Source organism: Haematobia irritans, chromosome 4 (assembly GCF_050003625.1).
Source record: "Haematobia irritans isolate KBUSLIRL chromosome 4, ASM5000362v1, whole genome shotgun sequence".
NCBI lineage: Eukaryota > Metazoa > Arthropoda > Insecta > Diptera > Muscidae > Haematobia > Haematobia irritans.
Genome location: NC_134400.1, coordinates 53975730 through 53995547, shown reverse-complemented (window position 1 = coordinate 53995547; position 19818 = coordinate 53975730). Strand labels below are relative to the sequence as shown.

Below are 19818 nucleotides of genomic sequence, written 5' to 3'. Positions count from 1 at the left end.
TGTAATTGAAAAAATGTACCAGTTTTTTGTTCTGCATTTTGCTATATGGTATCATTTATTTTTATTTGCAGTTACATGAGGTCTGCGTTTGTACATTTGTAAGTAAATATGGAATGATTGTTGAAATTGAATCAAAATAGAGTGTGTAAAAATATGTGATATTTGCTTGCACGACATTATAAATACAAACAAGTATATACAGCAGTAAGTTCGGACGGGCCGAATCTTAAATACCCACCACCATGAACCAAATATTAGGGTTTCCTTTGAAATTTCAGGACACTCCCCGAAGATAAATTTAAAGATTTCACCTATGAGGACTATACATTTTACATTGAGTTTCAAGCAATTTTCATGATCAGTGCGCCTTCTACACCCTCAAGAAGTTAAGTCGGTCTATATGTAGGCATTACCAAATGGACCGATAAAAACTTAATCCGATACACGTTTTTGTGAGCCTAAAATAGCAGAATATTTACAATTTCAGGCAAATCAGATAAAAACTACCGTTTCTAGAAACCCAAGGAGTTAAATCGGGAGATCGTTCTTATGGGGGCTATACTAAAATATGGACCGATACTCACCGTTTTCGGCACACCGTTTATGACCCGAAAATACCTCTAGATTTCCAATTTCAGGCAAATAGGATAAAAACTTCGGATTCTAGAAGCCCAAGAAGTAAAATCGGGAAATCTATATGGGGGCTATACCAAAACATATACCGATACTCACCATTTTTGGCACACCTCTTTATGGTCATAAAATACCTCTAGATTTCAAATTTCAGGCAAATTGGATAAAAACTACGATTTCTATAAGCCCATCCCCAAATCGGGAGGTCATTTTATATGGGGACCATACCAAAACATGGACCGATACTCACAATTTTTGGCACACGTATTTGTGGTCCTACAATACCTCTAGATTTCCAATTTCAGGTAAATTGAATAAAAACTGCGGTTTCGATAAGCCCAAGAAGTAAAATCGGGAGATCGGTCTATATGGGGGCTATACCAAAACATACACCCAGAAAAAAGTGCTTTCGAAACTAAAGGAAAAAATTTCATCAATATAGTTTATCCATTTTATTTCCATCAAGGTAAATTTTTGTGAAAAATAATAAAATTTACTCGTTTCAGTAAAAAAATCCTAAACTGTAAGCAGTTAGGAATAGTTCATTAACTAGAATAAGGCATGGAATTTTACTCATACTATTTTCTTCGCTGGGTATAAGAATTTACTACTGAAAAAGAAAATTTTATTCACCGATAACAAAGCATTCGTAAAAATAAACAAAAACCGAACTAAAACCAAGTTTCCTAAAATTAGTAAAATTTCTTATAAAATGATAATTGCGACTTCCTTTATAATAGAAAGTTTTTCATACATACGAATAACACTTGTCATAAAATATTTTAGTCCATTCGTACTAAAAAGTATTCAGTCCTTTTAAAACTTAAGGAGACACACTTGTTAGAATATAGGAAATTTTCCTATATTTATTTTATCTACCTATAATCGATACCTGTCATCGATGTAATCGATATGTTTGCGCGTGGGTTGGTTTTTTAGTTGGAATCGCTTTGTTTTGGTATACGGAGAGATTGTTAAAAAATAATATGGTAAAATAATATAATAAATAACAAATAAAATATATAAAATATTTGTTATTTTAAATTAGTGAGAAAAATTTTCGTTTATAAAAATAAATCTATCAATGTTCGTGATAGTGTATAAAGGAAGAAAACACCAGCAGAATAACAACCCTTTCATTTGTCTTCATTTTGGAATCTTCAATTATCAGGTAATATTCAGTGACGCTAACCTTTTGGAACAAAAATGTTTTATGATTTTTTATATTTGTAGGTATTGAAATTGTAAAAGGAGGACAAAATCGTGAGGCAGCAACTTATTAAAAGTGAAAAGTACAAGAAGAAGAAAAAGTGCGTTTTACAGTTGATAATATCACACGGAAATTGGAAATAGTGGAATAATAAACTAATATTTCAAAGAGATTCGATGCTGTTGATTCTTAATAAATATATTCAATATATTAATAAAACATGTCTTTTATTGAAGATAAAGTTGCTTATAGAAATAAATAAAATTGTATTTAAAAACGAAGGTAAGCAGTTCTAATTATTAAGTAAAAGTTTTACCACAAATGTGTAAGATTTGTCCAAATGAATGAAAAAATTTCAATAAAATCATTCCATATATGAATTCAAATTAGTTAAATTTTTTCATTCTGTAGTATAGTGGTACATAAATATAGGAAAATGTTAACTAATATATGGAATACATTATTCCTAATTTCTACGAAAATCACATCGTTCAAACAAATAAAAATGGCTTTGGCGCTATACGAAGTTCAACTTTCTTCACAATGAGTTCATTTTAACTTAAAGAAGGGGTCACTTTTTTCTGGGTGTATACCGATACTCACCATTTTTGGCACACTTCTTTATGGTCATAAAATACCTCTAGTTTTCAAATTTCAGGCAAATTGGATAAAAACTACGATTTCTATAAGCACTAGACCCCAAATCGGGAGGTCGGTTTATATGGGAACTATATCAAAACCTGGACCGATATAGCCCATCTTCGAACTTGACCTGCCTGCAGACAAAAGACGAGTTTGTGCAAAATTTCAGCACGATTGCTTCATTATTGAAGACTGTAGCGTGATTACAACAGACAGACAGACAGACGGACATCGTTATATCGTCTTTGAATTTCTCCCTGATCAAGAATATATATACTTTATATAGTCGGAAATCGATATTTCGATGTGTTACAAACGGAATGACAAACTTATTATACCCCAGTCACCATTCCATGGTGGTGGTTATAATAAACAATGAATTAGTTTGTAAATAAATAAAAACAAACAAATAAAGTTAATTTTGCGTTTTCTTTTCTCAAGTGGCGCTCTTTTTTCGACTACGAAACAGTTTTTTCATATAGATCGAAACAGTTTAGGTTGTGACCATGTTCTTTTTCCTGGAAGAAAACCATTTTTGACGAATACCATAACAGTTTAGATCGCGACTATTGTCTTTTGATTCAAACGAAATTCTTTTCATCAATATAATAACATTTTAGATGAGGACAATTTTATTTTTCTTAGAACTATGTTCAGTGAGCCAACATGGTTGCAGGTGAAAACGTTACATGGTCGCCGCAAAAAATAGCTCCTATCATATTATTTTGCTCTTCGAATATGATTGTGACAATCATGTTTCTTCTCTAAATTCGTTAATATAAGTTTTCCGTTATTAAAATGAATTTTACGTTAACCAAATAAATATTTCGTAATATTAATGAATGCGTTCATTGTCTTAACGAAAATGTTTCCTTATATTAATGACAAATTTTCCTCTGTCTTTGTGTTGTGGCCTTGGAAGTGACACATAATCGATAAGTAGAGGTCACCATGTTTTGATCCAATCGTTGTGAGTGTAGGCAAACCTCTTAAACGTTGAAGTAACTAAAATTTTAAACGAAATAATTCCATTAAATATATGGTGATTCACATGACATAATATCTTTGTGAGCTCTTAACATCATTTATCAGCCATTACAGTAGATCATACCTTGCTATTCTTTTCTATTACTTTGGAATTACAATTTTAAGACATATTTGAATATAACACTTAAACTAAAACGTGTCAACATTTTTAATTCACTCTTTTCATATTACAACACATTATTGTACCTATAAATAGCACACCCACTTAGTTATGACATTATTAAAAAAAAAAACAAAAACGTACTTATTGTGTACCTTATGGATTTCAAGTAGATATGAATAAATCCAAATGAACCTACAAACTGATCTTATTAATAAACCACAATGGTATCATTCTTCCACAATCATATTCATATGGATATGCCATGGACTAATGTTTGCATCTTCATAGATATGGGAGTGGGACATGTGACCGAATGATGAATGAATATTATCGATGACATGTTGGGAATGTAAAGAGATACGACTTGAAAGATATTGCATTGAGAATTTGCATTAAGATCAGTTTGTATTAAAAATATTTTGCGCTTTTCAGATTTCTTTTTTAAATCGGTATAAAATGGATTATAGGTTTAATTTTCAGTTACAAAACGTGTTTTCACATTTCGATTTTTAATTATTTTAAATATATGTACTAAAAAATCGTAATAGTAAACAGAATTCAACCCCGATAGAAATACTAACTGAAAAAGTATGCACCCTAAATTTTAAGAGAAAAAATTTACACAAAAAGGAAAAACTTATATAAAATAAAAAAATATTTATATAATTAAAATAAAAAGAAAATTTGAGTCCCTCCGTTAAATTCTTTGAATCTTTGAGGCAAATCTTTTTCAATATATATTTTGATTGCAAGAAATAATATTAGAATTAAGTAATATATTGAATTTTTGGATTATTGGGTTTCAAATATAGGTTAAGATGTATTTTTAATATATTGCATCCATTATTTAATTTTAAGTGCCTCTTATAATTTATATTTTCCATTTCAAAAATTTCTTTTTTGCTAATAGATATGTGAAATATCGCAAAAATATAATTGAAAATTCGGCAAATGAAATCGGTATCAGAATCTTAATTTTATAATAAGTGGCTTCACCCATTTGGCTAGGAATTAATATCAAGTCTGATGGGATCGTAAAAATCATTTGTTGCAAGTAAAATTTTTAATCATATCCAGTCACTTGATTTAATCAGTTTCAATAGGAATTATTTTAGTGATCTTTTTTCTATATACTGAGACAGTCGGCATGATATAAAATTCTTTGACTCTGTATTCCTCAGCTCGAAAACTCTCGACGAAATGTTTGAGCAGTTCAATATTTACCAAATACAAGATTTGTGTCCGTCCAAAGCAACATACCACAAAGAAAAATATGTCCAAAATATAATGTGAAAACATGTTCCATTAGCCCTCATTTTCATGAAGCTCCGTTAGTGTTCCGTTAACTAACGAACTTTTAAATCGTACTATGGACTATATGCCAGTTAGGAACTTAAGTTAGGTTATGGTTAGGTTATGTGGCAGCCCGATGTATCAGGCTCACTTAGACTATTCAGTCCATTGTGATACCACAGTGGTGAACTTAACTGCCAACAATTTTTCGGTTAAAGTTTACCGGAGAGAAGATATTTGCAATTTACTTTCCGTTAACTGGAAGCTAAAGCCTAACGGAGCGACATGAAAATGGCCGTAAATTAATTAATCGAAACAATTAACCTTTTTATTTTTAAGTGTTGTACCTATGTAAGTAATAAGCACTTTTAGTTAAAATCAAAGAATTTTAATAAAGCATTTCATTAGAAAAATACACCCAGAAAAAAGTGTCTTCGAAACTAAAGGAAAAAATGTTCATCAATTTAGTTTAGCCATTTTATTTCCATTAAGTTAAATTTTTGTGTGAAATAATAAAATTTACTTGTTTCAGTAAAAAAAACACTAAACTGAAAGCAGTTAGGAATAGTTCATTAACTAGAATAAGTCATGGAATTTTACTAATACTGTTTTCTTCGCTGGGTATAAGAATTTACTACTGAACAAGAAAATTTTATTCACTGATAACAAAGCATTCGTAAAAACAAGTATATACGGCCGTAAGTTCGGCCAGGCCGAATCTTATGTACCCTCCACCATGGATTGCGTAGAAACTTCTACGAAAGACTGTCATCCACAATTGAATTACTTGGGTTGTTGTATCTTAAAACTTCTTAACATCGTTTTCTAAATTGTGAGTTAGTTCATACGTGGTAGAGAGCCAGAATTGAAATATGGGGGTCGCTTATATGGGGGCTATATACAATTACGAACTTGATATGGACCAATTTTTTTGTGATTGGGGATCGATTTATCTGAGGGCTATATATAACTATAGACCGATATGGACCTAGTTAGGTTGTTAACGGCCATATACTAGCACAATGTACCAAATTTCAACTGACTCGGATGAAATTTGCTCCTCCAAGAGGCTCCAAAACCAAATCTCGGGATCGGTTTATAGGGGGCTATATATGATTATGGACTGATATGGACCAATTTTGGCATGGTTGTTAAATATCATATACTACCACCACGTACCAAATTTCACCCAGATCGGATAAATTTTGCTCAAATTTCAACCGAATCGGATGACATTTCAACCGAATCGGATGAATTGTGCTCTTCCAAGAGGCTCCGGAGGCCAAATCTGGGGATCGATTTATATGGGGGCTATATATAATTATGGACCGATTTCGACCAATTTTTGCATGGGCCATATATTAACACCACGCATGGGCCATATATTAACACCACTATAGACCGATATGGACCTAGTTAGGTTGTTAACGGCCATATACTAGCACAATGTACCAAATTTCAACTGACTCGGATGAAATTTGCTCCTCCAAGAGGCTCCAAAACCAAATCTCGGGATCGGTTTATAGGGGGCTATATATGATTATGGACTGATATGGACCAATTTTGGCATGGTTGTTAAATATCATATACTACCACCACGTACCAAATTTCACCCAGATCGGATAAATTTTGCTCAAATTTCAACCGAATCGGATGACATTTCAACCGAATCGGATGAATTGTGCTCTTCCAAGAGGCTCCGGAGGCCAAATCTGGGGATCGATTTATATGGGGGCTATATATAATTATGGACCGATTTCGACCAATTTTTGCATGGGCCATATATTAACACCACGTATCAAATTTCAACTGAATCAGATGAATTTTGGTCTTCCAAGAGGCTCCGGAGGTCAAATCTGGTGATCGGTTTATATGGGGGCTATATATAATTATGGTCCGATGTGGACCATTTTTTGCATGGTCATAAGAGACTATATACTAACTCCATGTACCAAATTTAAGCCGGATAGTATGAAATTTGCTTCTCTTAGAGGCTCCGCAAGCCATATCGGGGGATCGGTTTATATGGGGGCTATATATATTTATTGACCGATGTGAACCAATTTTTGCATAGTGGTTAGAGACCATATACTTACACCATGTACCAAATTTCAGCCGGATAGGATGAAATTTGCTTCTCTTAGAGGGTCTGCAAGCCAAATTTGGGGGTCCGTTTATATGGGGGCTATACGTAAAAGTGGACCGATATGGCCCATTTGCAATTCCATCTAACCTACATCAATAACAACTACTTGTGCCAAGTTTCAAGTCGATAGCTTGTTTCGTTCGGAAGTTAGCGTGATTTCAACAGACGGACGGACGGACATGCTCAGATCGACTCAGAATTTCACCACGACCCAGAATATATATACTTTATGGGGTCTTAGAGCAATATTTCGATGTGTTACAAACGGAATGACAAAGTTAATATACCCCCATCCTATGGTGGAGGGTATAATAAACAAAAACCGAACTAAAACCCGGTTTCCTCAAATTTAGTAAAATTTCTTATAAAATTATAATTCTGACTTCCTTCATTATAGAAAGCCTATCATACATACTAATAACACTTGGCATAGAAAAATATTTTAGTTCATTCGTTTTAAGAAGTATTCAATCCTCTCAATACTTAAGGAAGCATACTTGTTAGAATATACGAAATTTTTCTATATCTCTTTTGTCTACCTGTAATCGATACCTGTCATCAATGTAATCGATATGTTTGAGCATGGGTTGTTTTTTAGTTGGAATCGCGTTGTTATGGTATACAGAGAGATGGTTAAAAAATAATATAGTAAAATAATATAATAAATAACAAATAAAGTATGTAAAATATTGTTATTTTAAATTAGTGAGAAAAATTTTCGTTTTTTGAAAATTATTAAACATAAATAACAAACAATAAGTCTATCAGTGTTCGTGATTGTGTACAAAGAAAGAAAACACCGACAGAATAACAACCCCTTCATTCAACAAGGAAACATTCAGAACGCTAACCTTTTGTGAACAAATTGCTGTTTGATTTTTTATATTTGTAGGCATTGAAATTGTAAAAGGAGGACAAAATCGTTAGGCAGCAACTTGTTAAAAGTGAAAGGTACAAGAAGAAAAAAATTTACGTTTGCAGTTGATAACATTACATGGAAATTGGAAATAGTGGAATAATAAACTAATATTTCGTTGCTGTTGATTCTTAATAAATATATTGAATATATTAATAAAACATGTCTTTTATTGAAGAAAAAATTGCCTGTATAAATAAATAAAATTGTATTTAAAAACGAAGATAAGCAGTTCTAATTTTGAAGTAAAAGGTTTACAACAAATATGTAAGATTTGTCCAAATGAGTGAAAAAAAATCAATAAAATCATTCCATATATGAATTCAATTCAGTTAAATTTTTCCATTCCGTAGTATAGTGGTACATAAATATAGGAAAATGTTAACTAATATATGGAATGCATTCTAACTAATTTCTATGAAAATCACATCGTTCAAACAAATAAAAATGTCTTTGGCAATATACGAAGTTTAACTTTCTTCACAATGAGTTCAAAGAAGGGGTCACTTTTTTCTGGGTGTATGTTTTTCATATGTTCCGATATAAACAAAATGTGTTTCGGGCACAATTTTTAAACACAATATATTTAAGTGCAAACATGTAGTGTTCCTAAACTAACACTATATGTTTGGGACACATATGTTAATATGTTAGAATATATTATGTTTGGGGCATGAATGTTTCATAAAAATAATATGTGCGAATGTAAACATATATAAATTTACAAATTTCGAGTAAACATATAAATATGTTGTGATATTTTATTCAGAGAGCGACAGAGGGAGAGAGAGAGAGTATAGAGAAAGAAATAGAGATGGGAACCGGGAGGGTTGACGAAAGATATCAACATATGTTAACACAGCGAGAGAATTAAAAGGGAGCAATTTGTGTGGAACCGCTTGTATGTTGTTTCGGAAAACTGTTTATGATAAGGCTAAAAATTTTATATGCTTAAGTCTAGATATTATTTAATTTGAATATTAGAATGAGTATTCGGAGTAAAGAGAATAGACATTTGAAAAAAAAAACAGCATGTGTTTTCGCCTTGAGAGCAGAATTTTATATATGTGTGGACGTGTGTTTTGTTTATCATTTTGGCATTATGGGCACAATTGTTTCTTGGTTCGTTAAAAGAAATCGGAACGTGCGAGGAGTAAGTCAAAATATTCAGGCAAAGGAAATTAAAAAAAGGGTGGAAAATATACAAAAATTACAAAGGGATCTTCATAAAAAATAACGAAAGGGCATTATAGTTTCTTTAGAGTTGAAAAAAGCAGGAAACAGATGAAAAATTAAACAGTAAAATGTATAAAAACAAAATTTAGTTCCTCTTTATTAATAAGTAGTCCAAGAGGAGTTGACGGACACCTTCAAATATAAAAGCGGTTATTAAGTTCGAGTTTTGCAGCTAAACCAATTGAAAAAGTTTATTTTCTTTAAAATGAATTATTAAAGAAAAATAAAAAGCAAAACATTTTAGAGCGATAATGCCAACTTAATACCGGCCTTAAATGTAAAAATTAAATTAAGTACAAAACACGATAAGTTTTAAATGCATTCAGAATGTTGTTAAATGCTAGTAAAAACTGTTCACTCCTAAATAATTGTATGTGTATATTATACAATTATTTATGTATGTTTATACTGCACGTTCTTCTTTTGTTAGAGTTTTTGAATACCTTCCAAAATTTCAAACAAAAACAGTTTTTTGTTACAAAATTGTTATTTTTGCAATAAAAAATAATATTTTATCCAAAAGCTCAGTCCATTTCGTTTATATCAAGCACTGTTTCTGACTGTAAATCTTTAATAACTCAAATTTCGAAGTTTCATTATAATAATTTAATATGGTATAAATATGAATGTGTAAATTAAAAAAAAATATTTTTTGCGTTCGTTTGGTGTTCGGAGCAGGCAAGGCGGACATGCTAACCATTGCTCCACGTGGTAAACAAATGTATGTTTCTGTTAAATAATGTTATGTTTGCATTCTTTGGGGAAAATTCTTCCAAGCATATAATATTTTTGGGCTCAAAATGCTTCCAAACATATAATATGTTCACCTAAAACAAACATATTAATGTTTCGGCAGTATCCAATAATATATGTGCTTCCTGTAAAATATGTTTGGAACATATGTTAGAGAAGCGATTTTTTTGAGGGTGTAGGTTATATAAAATTAACGTTTCACAAAATTAACACATCCAATGTGCTAACATTTTAAATGGGTTATTGGAGTAAATTCCTAAAAAAGTTGCATTCCGTACCATCTTTCCAATCTTACAAATGCATACATGCGATAATTAAATTAACAAAACATATTTTATGAAGACATATTAACACATTTTTCAAGTTCAAAATTCTAAGATAATCACGTGTTTCAAACAAATCTGGGAAAGAGTTACTTGACATCGGGAATTAAGCACACTCATAAATACCAAAAAAAATGGTAATTTTTTTTGAATCCTGAAGTGATGCAAGATTGGCTCTGAAGCAATGAATTTTACATTGGCTTGTCATAGGGCGGAGGTTATCGTTTTAAGCATTGTAACGAAGTTTCTCGATAGATTTTATTTTCGTAGAGTTTGTTCTTTGTTCTTTTACATTTGACAAGAACACTGAAGCAAATATTGACCTAATATGAAAGATTATGCAACCTCAATCGTAGGACACGCAATTTACACAATACCATGGACAAATTTATTTAAAATAAAGAAATTTTAATTAAAAGAAAGTTCATAATCTTTGGTTGAAAAATATTTTTCCTTAAATTTAGGACACGAAATTTTGATATGCGCATCCCTCCGCTAAAGTCGTTTGCCTTTGAAGTAAGACCACTCTTCTTTAAATTAACAGAAATATTGAATCCTTGAAATAAAAATAAAAAAGCTTCAAATAGAGGCTAAGACTTATTTCGAGGATCTTGCATCTTTGGTTTAAAGTTTTTTTTTTGAAATCAAGAAAACATTTTTTGAACATTGAAGTATATGTTATTATCTATTATTAGTATCTGTTTTTATTTGGATTTTTAGACTGATATTTATTTTTACATGAATAACTTGGTTAATATATCGCAAAACGGGAATGAAATTTCGACAAATGAAATCTATAACTTAATTTTATATTTTATAGAGCCTAGATTTAAAGCCAATCTTTGGATCCAATGTGTTGGATCACATGAGTCTAATGTGGCTTAAATTTCAACTGAGACTAAGTACTTTTCGGACCATTTTCGTACTTTCTATTATATAATTTGGATTAGTACTCTAAAAGAAAAGGTTCCGCCCATGGAGTTCTTATTTACTTCTGTACACCCTCAAAAAAAATCGCTTCTCTAACATATGCTCCAAACATATTTTGCAGGAAGCATATATATTATTGGATGCTGCCGAAACATTAATATGTTTGTTTTATGTCAACATTTTGTATGTTTGGAAGCATTTTGAGCCCAAAAATAGTATATGCTTGGAAGAATTTTCCCCAAAGAAGATTGTGCTCATTCCCTCACATAATTTTCATTTCCACGAAATTTTTTAGTTCTTGGCACCTTTTTCTGTAATACAAATAATGTTGAAGAAATTATTCAATTTTATAATTTTTTTAAATTTTATCTTTCGAGAATCGAACCGAGGACCATACAGTTTGTAAGCCATCACACTATCTACTGAGCTACGTAGCTGTTATGGCCATCAATAGACAATTATCGTTATAAGTTATATTTATGTAGCATAGTCTGCAGCGCCCACGAGCCGATGCAAACAAAACATTATTTAACAGAAACATACATTTGTTGGTCACGTGGAGCAGTAGTTAGCATATCTGCCTTGCTTGCAAAAGGTCGTGGTTTCAATCCCTGCTCCGACTAAACACCATTTTTTTAATTTACGTTACACATTTATATTTATACTATATTAAATTTTTTAATAAAACTTCGAAATGTGGGTTATTAAAGATTTACAGTCAGAAAAAATTTGAAATTTTGGAAGGAATTTAACAACTCTAACAAAAGAAGAACGTGGAGTCGAGTATAAACATACATAAATAATTTTATAATATACACATAAATTTATTTAGGCGTGTGCAGTTTTTACTAAATGCCATTTTAAATGCATTTAAAACTTATCGTGTTTTGTACTTAATTTCATTTTTACCTTTAAGGCCGGTATTAAGTTGGCATTATTGCTCTAAAATGACCCTGTGTTGCCTTTTACTTTTCTTTAATAATTCATTTTAAAGAAAATAAACTTTTTTATTTGTTGTAGCTGCAAAACTCGAACTTAAAATGCTGCTCTCAAGACGAAAACACATGCTGTTTTTTTTTTTTTTTTTTTTTTTTTTTTTGTTAAATGTCTATTCTCTTTACTCCGAATACTCATTCTAATATTCAAATTAAATAATATTTAGACTTAAGCATATCAAATTTTTGGCTTTGATTGTCATTTCTAATTGGAAAAATATGCCCGTGAGAACTGGATAACATCTATCCTGTAGATGGATTACGACTTTATAAACAATACATTAAAATATTAATAAAATTTTATACAAAAATGATTTTGTTATGAAGAATAGGAAACAATTCCCGATTGGAAAATCTAGAGCTTAATAGATGGTGTTACTTTTCACCAGCTAACAAGGCCTGGACAATATGCTTTTCCACGGAAATCTAATACAAAAGCTTAAATACATACAATCTAAGTTGAACGTTTTTTGCTGATGTTTCTCGCACAGATGACAAAATTAGCACGGGCATGAGCAATGAGTGAAACCCGGCTTAGAGATAATCTCTACATCGTTAATGTTTTGTGACGTTACATATTTGTGTGTTCTGGGAACATTTATTTTATCATTTAGCAGATTCATTTGTTATGTATCGTGTTTGTACTCTGATTTTAGCTTGTTTAAAAAATAAACCTGAAACACAAAACGAAATTATAATCATACACAGTGAATGACACATTAATGAACAAAACATCCAAATTATTGTTAGTTTTGCAACGGACCGTGTTAATAACAAATATATGTGTGTATGTATTATGTATTGAAATAGTAGGAATATAATTATTTGTTAGAGTGGATTAAAAAATATTACACTTTTATCATCAGTATACAGATGGTCTTATATATGTCGATCGTACCGCCATCTGGCTTTGTTCCTTGGTTTAAGAGATATAGGCAACATCCTAAAAACACCTATTCCGACCAATTTTTCGAAAGTACCAACAATAAAGTTACTATATTTACTATGAAGATTGTTCTCTTATTATAACATTGTGATAAATATGTAACATTAGGTTAGGTTAGGTTATGTGGCAGCCCGATGTATCAGGCTCACTTAGACTATTCAGTCCATTGTGATACCACAGTGGTGAACTTCTCTCTTATCACTGAGTGCTGCCCGATTCCATGTTAAGCTCAATGACAAGGGACCTCCTTTTTATAGCCGAGTCCGAACGACGTTCCACATTGGAGTGAAACCACTTAGAGAAGCTTTGAAACCCTCAGAAATGTCACCAGCATTACTGAGGTGGGATAATCCACCGCTGAAAAACTTGTTGGTGTTCGGTCGCAGAAGGAATCGAACCCACGACCTTGTGTATGCAAGGCGGGCATGCTAACCATTGCACCACGGTGGCTCCCAAATATGTAACATTGAAATGCATACGATATTATGCCATTTTGTTGCTTAAGGTAGGTTTTAAGTTCGAGTTTAGCTGCTAAAATCGAAAATCAAGGCCGACATTAAGTTCGCTCGAACTTAATATCCACCTTTAATGTGAACTTATTTTTGAGACTGATTTTATGTTTAATTGAATATTTTTCAAAATTCAATTAAAATTTTAATTGGAAAATTTGTGGTGATATATTTCACCCGATGCCACTCGCTTAGGTTTGATGACTTCTCTATTAAAGAACATTCTTTGGGACCACAAGTTGTGGTCGATAAAAATCCCACCTTTTTGGTACTTATGAACTGAAATAGTCCCTTGATACAATCGTGAGACATTTAGAACTTTTGTTCAGCTTTTTTAAAAATTATATATTTTTTTACGCTACCAATCATCTATATAACGATGTATGCTGCGACATATTGTTCAACCGCATCATTTGAAGAAAAGTGGAGTTTTCCAGCTCAGCGCAGCGATAGCGAAAGCGACGTCGATGTCGGGTGATTAAAAACGAACATTTTATCGACATAAAAAACATGGGGAAGAAAGTAACGAAGAAATACTTTCCGTCTACACAGAAAACAAAAATATAACAAAAATATTCCCAATTAAAAAGTTGATTGAAGTTGAAAACTTTTTTAATTAAAAAACAAGTAAGGAAAGTCTAAAGTCGGGCGGGGCCGACTATATTATACCCTGCATATAAAAATATGGGAAACATTTAAAGCTGAAGCAATTTTAAGGGAACTTCGTAAAAGTTTATTTATGATTTATCGCTCGATAAATATGTATGAGAAGTTTAGGAAAATTAGAGTCATTTTTACAACTTTTCGACTAAGCAGTGGCGATTTAACAAGGAAAATGTTGGTATTTTGACCATTTTTGTCGAAATCAGAAAAACATATATATGGGAGCTATATCTAAATCTGAACCGATTTCAATCAAATTTGGCACACATGACTATAATACTAATTGTAGGCCAAAACTCTGGCTTCTGGGGCCATATAAGTCCATATCGGGCGAAAAATATATATGGAAGTTATATCTAAATCTGAACTGATTTCAATCAAATTTGGCACACATGACTATACTACCAATTGTACTCCTTGTGCAAAATTTCAAGCTAATCCGGATAGAACTCTGGCTTCTGGGTCCATATAAGTGCATATCGGACGAAAGATATATATGGGAGCTATATCTAAATCTGAATCGATTTCAATCAAATTTGGCACGCATAGCTACAATGCTAAATCTACTCCCTGTGCAAAATTTCAACCAAATTGGGCCAAAACTCTGGCTTTTAGAACCATATAAGTCCATATCGGGCGAAAGATATATATGGGAGCTATATCTCAATCTGAACCGATTTCAATCAAATTTTTCACACTTGACTATACTACTAATTGTACTCCTAGTGCAAAATTTAAACCAAATTCGGCCAAAAATCTGGCTTCTGGGGTCATATAAGTCCATATCGGGCAAAAGATATATATGGGAACTATATCTAAATCTGAACCGATTTCAATCAAATTTTGCACACTTGACTGTACGACTAAGTGTTATGTTTGTACAAAATTTCAAGCAAATCGGTGTAAAACTCTGGCTGCTGGGTCTATATTAGTGCATATCGGGCGAAAGATATATATGGGAGCTATATCTAAATCTGAACCAATTTCTTCCAAAATTAATAGGGTTCTTGAAGGCGATTGGACTTAAATTGCCACCTAGACTTTTCTCACAAAAATGTGTTCACAGACAGACGGACAGACGGACGGACGGACGGACAGACAGACGGACATGGTTATATCTACTCAGGGACCCACCCTGAGCATTATTGCCAAAGACACCATGTGTCTATCTCGTCTCCTTCTGGGTGTTACAAAACATATGCACTATCTTATAATACCCTGTTCCACAGTGTGGCGCAGGGTATAATTAATTGATACTATTAACCTTTTAATCAAACTAGAAACATTAAGTCGCTGATTGAAATTTTTTTAAATTTTCGATTAAAAAATTTATTGATACAATTAAATTTTTAATCAAACTCGGAAGAGTAAGTCAGTTAAAACATTATGGATATGTTTTTTTAATTTTATTTAATTATTTTTTTTTGAAACAATTAATTCTTGAATCAAACTAAAAGGATTAAAAATAGTTATAGAAAGTGATTGAAAATAGTTTCGTGTTCAATTTTATAATTAATTTAATTTTGCAATCAATATCAATTTAAAATTTAATTGAATCAATTAAAAAATTAATTGAAACAATTAAATAAAATAATTGAATCAATTAAAAAATTAATTGAAATTTGCTAATGAAATCAATTAATTTTTAATTAATATTTTGTTGATGCCCAATTAAAACTGTAATTGATACTATCATTTTCGTGATTGAAGACATTTCAATTACAAAATAAATAAATAAATAAATAATTTTGTGATTGAATTAGAAAAAAAAATTTTTGGTGTGTAGGTAATTGTTTTAATTAATTGTCATTTAATCAAATCGTTAAAAATGTTATCTAAAACTGTTTCGGGATATAAGTGTCAAAATTTCCAAAAGACTGAATGAAACTATAACTTGGCTCAATATGGCGTGATACCATCAGTTTTATAGTAACGGCAGATGAATGTAATGATCAAATATTACTATTCAGGTCTATTTTCCACCTTATCTCATATCTAGTCCGCATCTATCATTTTTATCATATATGTCGTCTCACTAATGAGTAGTGAGCGAATATCTTTCCGTGTTTATCAAAAAAACTTATTTTATTACCTGTATGCGAAGATAAAACGGAAGCCAACAACCTTAACATGATTTGTTCTTGCCTGTTCTGCCTTATTCTAAGAAAATATACCCAAAGAACGAAGTTTTATACAAACATAAAGTGTATTTTTTAAGAGAAAATTGCATGTAGAAGGCATATTATTTTACCCTTGGTCAAAAGTCGAAAAACTTTGCGATGAAGGCTTTATATTACTTTAAAATATGCAGCATTTCATGTGGATTTGATGATATATTCTGCCTCAATGAGATTGGTACAAATGGTACAGTTCACAGTACACATATGGAACTATATCAAATTATCAGAAGTATTTTACTTCTAGTCTCAGAGAATTTGAATGCTCAATGCACCTTCTATCCTATCAAGAATTTCAATCGGGAGATCGGTTTATATGAGAGCTTTATCAAACTCTAAACCAAATTTGAAATATCTCTAATACCTTTAGTTTTCGAATTTCAGACAAATCGGATAAAAACTTCGGCGCCCAGGAACCCAAGAATTCAAATCGGGATGTCAGCTTATATGGGTCCATATCAAAAGAGTGATTTATGGTCGTTTTGCTTCAACTTGGCAATAATTCTTAATCCTTTCACACCAATTGGCTTCTTCGAGGTTCATATCTTCCGATCAAGATATCGTTGTTTTATGATAAAAATGAACTACCGAAAAATTTTCATGCGAAAATTTTACAAAATTTTTTGAAAATGTTCATAACCCGTTGATATAATAATTTCAGTGTACTGGCATTTTTGGATTTTTATTATGAAATTCTTCCTTCTCATAAGAGCAAACATTAACTAAAAATAAAAACACATTATTGTGAAAAGTGAACATTCTAAAACCAATTTAAAACTATTTTTGGTTATGGAATTATTATGGTTTAAGAAAGTTTTCTTGGCTTTAATAATTTTTTTGCGGACTAAAAAGGATACAAAATAGTTCAGATTTTTTTAAAATTTGTAAATTGTACCACAAATGTGTATGACACTAAAAACATTTTTATAATTTTGAACACCAATTTTTTCATTCAAAAGGTGCACAAAAAAAATTTTTCTGGTTCAATCACGAAATTAATTGATCCAATTAATTTTTTAATTGAAATGTCTTCAATCACAGAAATGATAGTATCAATTAAAAAATTAATTGAAGGTCAATTAAAAAATTAATTGATCCAATTAAAAAATTAATTGATAATATTAATTTTTGTGATTGATTTTTGTTTCAATTAAAAAATTTGTTGAATCAATTAAATTTTTAATTGAATATTTTTTAAAACTTAATTAAAATTTTAATTGGAAAAATTTTCGTGAAATTTTTTTCTGTGTTGGTATAAGTTTGAGTTTTATTTAACAAATGAAAAAAAATAATTATGTCTAGTACATTTTCTTGAATTTGTCGAAAAATATTTACTTATTTTCGTCATATCATATTTTCTAAACATAAGCTAAATTTCCTAAAATTAAACAAAATCTTCCTTACTGGTGGGTTGACAGTGGGTCACGTTTAGTTCAACCAATTTTTGAGATATACTTGGAATATAGAAAACTTCTTTGGGCTGTGGATAAATAAATAAATATAATCTAAAACAAAATATTTTTTTTTGTGATAATCTTTTTTCTGTGCAAAAGAGTAATTTCTCATATTCCGACCTGTATTCTTTTGTCAAAGGTCCACAGAAATGCTTTTTTATACATCTTACATGAAATTGTTTCATTTAGTTACAAATCTTCGTAAATATTAAGAAGATTTTGTTTGTCACTGATCAAATCTATATTATCGCCAAAAACAAACAAATAATTAACACTTTCTTTATAGGAAATTGGTTTCGCCAATCTAGATGATCATTATAACTGCAAATACTCTAATTGAATGATTGATGTTGACCATTAAGTAGCCAAACTTACCTCAAATGATATAGTGCCGCCATTGCCATATTTTTGGAAAATGTGCGCCAAATAACGGTTATATTCGGTGGCTGCCTGAATTTGTGTTCTAGTCATCGCCATACATGTGATGATCGCCAACAAAAGAGCTCTAGTAAATCCAGTATGGTGTAAAGTGGCCATATTTGTGAGAGTGATGCTGATCTAGTTAAGTAAATTTAATGAAACTTCCTATGGTACGAATTTAATCTTGAACTTTGTCGTCGATCTTGCTGACGATGATGATGATCGGCTGCAGATTTTCTTTAGGTTTCTTATTTTACACAGATTTGCTTTGAAAGTGGACTTTGCTTATACACTTTTTTATGTGTTTTGTTACAGATCATTTCTACAAATGCATAATCACTTTCTTTGATTTCAAAAGAAACGAAACAAAAGAATTTTGTTTTAATTCCTTTTTCTTGCACCGATATCACTCACACTGTGACACAAAAAGACTACGTCTATTTGTTGCTGTACATATTATTTGAATTGAATGTTAGTATTGGACTTTTTTATATCATTATCATCAGCTCATATTATCTTAAATCATCTTCTCGAATTAATATTCATTGGGTTCTGATATTTTTTAGGGATTTCGCACAACTTAAACTTTCGCGCTTCGTCTTATATTAAAGTAATGACCACCGATGGCAATTGTACTACTACGCACTACTCACTACCTTGCGGATTGTGTGCTGGTGCTGTTTTACCGCTTGATTGCTGATCACTTTAAACGCCTCCGACGAATTGAGCTCATCATTCTCGCTAACTCTCTATATGTAGAAGATACAATATGCATAGCCATATGCATACACACATAAACACACACCTATATACGTGCACTCGTACAAACCGTTTAAAAACGTCCATCCATTCTCTTCATTGCTTACGATCGTAGAATGAAAGCTTTAACTAATCAAAGCTTTTGGTTCAAGTTTACCGAATAAGGTTTAAGGTTTTGTGTTTATCACCGCATTGGATGATCGCTTTTATCTAACGTTAGTCAGCAAATAATTCATTTGTTTATCTATAAGATAATCTTAAACATTGGTGATATCCGCATATTTGTGTTTGTAAACAAAATGTTACTCATACGACTATTTGTACCAACACACAGTGGTTCCAAACCGCTTTTTTTGGAAATAATTATGCAACTTTTGAACGAATAAAGATATCAACATAAATTTTCTTTGTGTGAAAGCTGTGGTGTTTTCCTCTAAGTTTGCAAGTTTGTGAGTCCCTTGTGGTTCCACGGGCTGTTCTGTAGTTGGACACCTCGGGGGTATCAAATTTTGTTTTAGCTCTCAAATCCGCAATTACGAACCGATTTTTTGTTTGCTGGATAGAACTTGTAAAACCCTTCAAAAAAGTCGCGAGAGTGCGCGAATATATATAATAGTTTGCGAAATATACGCCCACAATTTTTTTTGCAAAATTTTAACAAAG

General features: G+C 31.3%; 1 protein-coding gene across 1 annotated transcript in view; it reads right to left on the bottom strand.

Annotated features, from left to right (window-relative positions):
• Zip71B (Zinc/iron regulated transporter-related protein 71B) overlaps nt 1-19134 on the bottom strand; it is a 129862-nt gene extending 110728 nt beyond the window's left edge. Inside the window, exon 1 of the mRNA XM_075307825.1 lies at nt 18352-19134. Coding sequence (XP_075163940.1) covers nt 18352-18513 — 162 coding nt within the window. The 5' untranslated portion in view covers nt 18514-19134. The remainder of the gene's footprint in view (nt 1-18351) is intronic.
• Nucleotides 19135-19818: the final 684 nt, after the last annotated feature.